Below are 5,274 nucleotides of genomic sequence, written 5' to 3'. Positions count from 1 at the left end.
TGATTGGAAACTCAGCTCCAGAGACAATAAATTAGTATTGCTTCGAAAAATAACACCGTAAAGTGCATTTTCAAAACATGTAACAATTATCAATAATTGCCTCACAAAAGAGATCATGAACTGCTGATCAAGAATTCACTACATGATAATTCATTTCTTACTTTAAATACCAGAAAACTGAGAAAATGTTGGCATAAAGCGAGAAACAGCCCTTCATATCTCCCTAAAATTCTCAGACATCATCATCTCCCTGCCTCAATGCTTTCATCTTTTTATTTCCACTACCTGAGACCTTCCTTTCGACATAGTCCGGAATCGTGTCGCTCATCAGCTTTGGAGTTGTAAAGCTGAAGTCTGAAACAGATATACCGTTGTATTCCGGATTTGCTTCAAGAAAAGATGCTATTCCAGATAGGGCTTTCTCTTTCCTTCCAGAAGGAGTAACATAATAGGTATCCATCTTAGAGAAATCTCTTCGAAGCACTAACTCCCTCTGAAAACCAGGTGGGGTCTTTGGGAGGTTTGGCTTGTCGATGGCCCAGATCCGAGTGGCATCATACTCAATATCAGCCGGGTCATCACACGAAACATTGGCTTTCTTGTTGCAGAAAAACGGGTCCTCTATGAATCTACTTCTGATATCCTCAAACTCTTCTTGTGTAGGTATCTCTCTCCATTTAAAGCATTCCCCACATTGTGCAGCATATACTGAGACTTTGGCATTTGGAGGTTGCCGTTTCTGTCAAGAAAAGATGACGAGCAACTTATTAAACAACAAAATCTTCTTTTAAAAAAAATGTTTGGAAGCCTTACGTTGGTTTTACTATACATAGGAATTTCCCACATATCTCAGTTTCATATTCTTAAATATTTAGGCAAGAATAGGGTGGTGAATCATAACATGACCAGTAAATAAGAAAATAAACATATGCACTAATAGCAAATTGCTTTATTCACTTAACCATGAAAGATGGATTTTATTTTGCAACAAATTAGTTATGAAGCATTCACGACTTGCATAAAGTACAATATGTACAGTGGCAATTAGCACCCACCCATTTGAACACCACCCAAACTCAGGCTCCTCCTTTGTATAACAAACTGTTTCACATTCGCTTCACTGTGGGAATTTAAAGTTGATTGTTGAATGAAGACTAGGTCTCTCAATCTCATTCATGTAAATGGGATCCAAGGTGTACACTAACCTATATAAAGAGGGCGTTTTCAGCCATATGTTGTCTGGCTCAAAATGCCCTCCTTGCAACTTCAAAATGCCCTCTTCGAAACACATCGAATTCCACCTTGAAAGCTACAATCTAACAAACAATACATCAAACAATGGCCAAGAAAACTGATAAAAGAAAGAAAAAAAAAAAAAAAAATTTGTTATGAGGTCCCAGAAAGTAAATATTCTTCAACAGAACAAAATTAAAAGGGGCATTTCTTTGTATTTTCCTCAACAATTTCTGAGCAACCAAACAGAAAATTAAAGAACTAAAGAAACACTTAAATATCAGACAAACAGAAAGTATTATGGTTTTCTCGGGACCAAAACAAAAAGAAAAAAGAAAAAAGAAAAAAGAAAAAAGAAAAAAGAAAAAAGAAAAAACTAAAAAACCAAAAATTATAAATTCTTCTTGTTTCTTTTGCAATTTTCCCAACTTTCTGACCAGCCAAACAGAAAATCAATAAACTAAAGAGAAACTTAAAATCTTCCAAAAATTGTAGGATATAAAGAAGAATTTAAACAGAATGAAAGCAAGCATAAAAAATAAATTTTCTTCAAACCAGTTACATCGTTAGGGAAAAAAAAAAAAAAACGTAGAATTAAACAAGCGATGTGAATCCATATTAGAAACCCAATATGAGAAGAGAAAATGTATTCGATCGCATACCTTGGAAGTGGACGATTTAGGGTTATGGGCCATTTTTGTGACTGAACTTGCTTGGTTCTCCCTCTCGTTTGTTACATAAAGCTTGACCGTGGATCCTCCGGAACAAGATTCGTACCTTGGGTAACTGGTAGTAGTATAATTTATCTATTATTTTTAATAAGTACACTTTATGTTTGGTCAGTTTTTTACTTTAATTTTTTTTTTTTACACTTTGACTTTATGTAAAAAAAAAATTCTCAATTTATTCATAAAATTAATTTATATTTAAAATTAGATCAAAAAATAAAAAAATTAATAATTAAGTAATAAAAAAATATTTTATTATATTTAACTCACACATAAGGTAGTGTTGACTTTTTTAACAAATTTTTTATTTTCTATAAAAAAGAAGTGCAAAGAAATAGAGAAAATAATTTGATAATTTGTCCTGATTTTTTACTTTTGTTATTTTAACCTCTCCTCAAAATAATCCTAAATTAACATCCTAATATAATAATTACATTTTTTAAATTATATGATAGATAATGTCACAATTTTTATCTAATTTTGAATATAAATTAATTTTGAAAGTAAATTTAAAAAAATATTTAACAAATAAAATAAAAAAATAACCATACATAAAGGATAAAGTGTACTTTACCCTTTTTTTCTAAATCTTTTTTTTTATTTATACTTTTTCTATTTTTAATAATTCTTAGGACACAATAATTTAGGACTTAAAATTACTAAATACAAAAAATAAATAAATTACAAATACATAAAATGTAAAGAGTAAATTATTTAATTTAAAATTACAAGGACTAAAATAAAATGAATTTTTATTGATAAATCTCATTTAGAAGTGTTTTAACCTAAGAAGTCCATGAATGAAATTTTTAACTCATTTAGTCCAATGTATGTATAGTTTTATTCCATACCTTTTTCTTGATTTACACTATTTTCTTGGACACTTATGCCCTTATATTTAATTTTGATACCCTTATAAATATTTTTTGAACGGTTAGCAATTTTATGATGTGAACATTTTAAAATTCACATTGGTAGGAATGTAAAATTGGCCCGTGGGCAGTCCAAAACCCGCCCGCGAGCCGGGGCAGGCCTGACCCGTTAATAATGTGAATATTCACATTGACATGTTAACATTCACATTAATAGGAGTGTAAAATTGGCCCGCGTCCCGTGGCGGCGTGAAACCCGCCCGCGGCCAATGGGCGGCTCGGGGCGGGCCCGGTCCGACCCGTTGACAATGTGAATATTCACATTGACATGTTAACATTCACATTGATAAGAGTATAAAATTGGTCCGCGGCCCAGGGCAGGCCCTGCCCGGCCCGACCCGTTGACAATGTAAATATTCACATTGACATGTTAACTTTCACATTGATAGGAGTGTAAAATTAGCCCGCGCCTTGTGGCTACCCGAAACTCGCCCACGGCCCATGGGCGGCCCGGGGCGGGCCCGACCCGGCTTGTGTGACAATGTGAATATTCACATTGACATGTTAACATTCACATTGATAAGAGTGTAAAATTGGCCCGAAGCTCGACCGCAGCCCGAGGCGGGCTTGGCCCAACCCGTGACAATGTGAATATTCACATTGACATGTTAACATTAATATTGATAGGAGAGTAAAATTTGTCCGCTGCCTGAAGCTTGCCTGCGGCCCGGGGTAGGCCCGGCCCGGCCCGTTGACATTGTGAATATTCACATTGACATGTTAAAATGCACATTGATAGGAATGTATAATTGGCCCGCGGCCTGTGGGCTACCAAAAGCCCGCCCATGGCCTGGGGCAAGCTCATTTCGGTCCAGGCCTGAGCATGTCCGAGGTTAGGGCCTAGGTCATCACTTTGAAGCCCGGTCCGACCCATCAGCCTGCTTAAGGCCCATCCAAGGGTCGATCCGAGGCCCAGCTCACCCAAGGCGCAATGTATTTTTTCTGTGAAAAATAATAAAATTTTAGTAGAAAAAACTAAAAAGAATTAAAAAAAAAATGGCCAGGCCCGCCCAAGCCCGACCTAAGCTCGAGGCTAGGCCCAGGCCCACTGGCCCGACCCGAGACTCAATCCATCGGCCCGTCCAAAGCCCGAATACCCTTGTGCCAGGGCTAGGGCCTGGGTCTAATTTTTTGGCCTGTGGGCCAGCTCGACTCGGCCCGAAAAAGGCTCGTTTGGGCCCAGGCTCGAGCCTAGTCCGAGACCCTAGGCTAGGGCCTGGCCCATCACTTTGAAGCCCGGCCCCGCCCATCGGCTCGGTTAAGGCCCATTCAAGGTTCGGTCTGAGGCCCGGCCCGCGCCGAGGCCTAGTGTCTTTTTTTGTGGAAAATAATAAAATTTTGGTAGAAAAAATTAAAAAGAATTAAAAAAAAAATGGCCAGGCCCGCCCTGGGCCGCCCACGGGCCGTAGACGATTTTCGAGCAGCCACGAGGCACGGGCTAATTTTACACTCCTATCAATGTGAATGTTAACATGTCAATGTAAATATTTACATTGTCAACAGGCTGGGCCGGGCCCGCATTGGGCCGTTGGCCAATTTTATACTCTTATCAATGTGAATGTTAACATGTCAATGTGAATATTTACATTGTCAACAGACCGGGCCGAGCCCACCCCAGGCCGCCCATGAGCCGTGGGCGGGTTTCGGGTAGACACGAGGCGCGGGCTAATTTTACACTCTTATCAATGTGAATGTTAACATGTGAATGTGAATATTTACATTGTCAACGAGCCGGACCGGGCCCGCCCTGGGCCGCAGGCGGGCTTTTGGCCGCCTATGGGCCGCGGACTAATTTTATACTTTTATCAATGTAAATGTTAACATGTCAATGTGAATATTCACATTGTCAACGGGCTGAACCGGGCCCGTCCCGGGCCATCCATGGGTCGCGGGCGGGTTTCGCGCCGCCACGGGACGTGAGCCAATTTTACACTCTTATTAATGTGAATATTCACATTGTCAATGAGCTGGGCCCGCCCCGGCCCGACTCAAATTTTTTCGGGCACCCACGAGGATCGACATGGGCTGGGTCCCTATACATTGACGATATGAACATTCACATTGACGGTGTGAACATTCATATTAGGGGTATTTTGGTAATTATGTCACCCATAAGACTTATTGAAACATAAGAAAATAATGTAAAATAAATCGAACATAAGTAGATGAAAATGGTATTTTGGTCTTCTTATCTCAAATAGGACCTAATGAAATAGTAAAAAAGAATATGAATTGAATGGAATAAAATTCTTAAAAAATAAATTTATCAAAAAAGTCCCCTTAAATAAAATTATAGGAATAAAAAAAATATAATTAACCCTATTTTATTTTTTGATTGTGTTGCGCATCGCGATATATGCGGTTCACACTAGACTAACCAT

At 38.5% G+C, this 5,274-nt stretch overlaps 1 protein-coding gene across 1 annotated transcript; it reads right to left on the bottom strand.

The window, feature by feature from the left end:
• On the bottom strand, window positions 1-2,059 carry LOC114270188 (methyl-CpG-binding domain-containing protein 4). The gene is made up of 2 exons (XM_028211635.2): window positions 1,896-2,059; window positions 1-739 (listed from the first exon to the last, which is right to left on the bottom strand). Exons 1-2 carry the CDS (start codon window positions 1,926-1,928, stop codon window positions 233-235), a joined length of 540 nt encoding a protein of 179 aa, XP_028067436.2. The 5' UTR covers window positions 1,929-2,059; the 3' UTR covers window positions 1-232.
• Window positions 2,060-5,274: the final 3,215 nt, after the last annotated feature.

Source organism: Camellia sinensis, chromosome 14, assembly GCF_055761805.1.
Source record: "Camellia sinensis isolate YWXY chromosome 14, ASM5576180v1, whole genome shotgun sequence".
In the NCBI taxonomy this organism is placed as follows: Eukaryota; Viridiplantae; Streptophyta; class Magnoliopsida; order Ericales; family Theaceae; genus Camellia; species Camellia sinensis.
The sequence above is the reverse complement of the archived record's forward strand: the minus strand, read 5'-3'. Positions and strand labels throughout refer to the sequence as shown.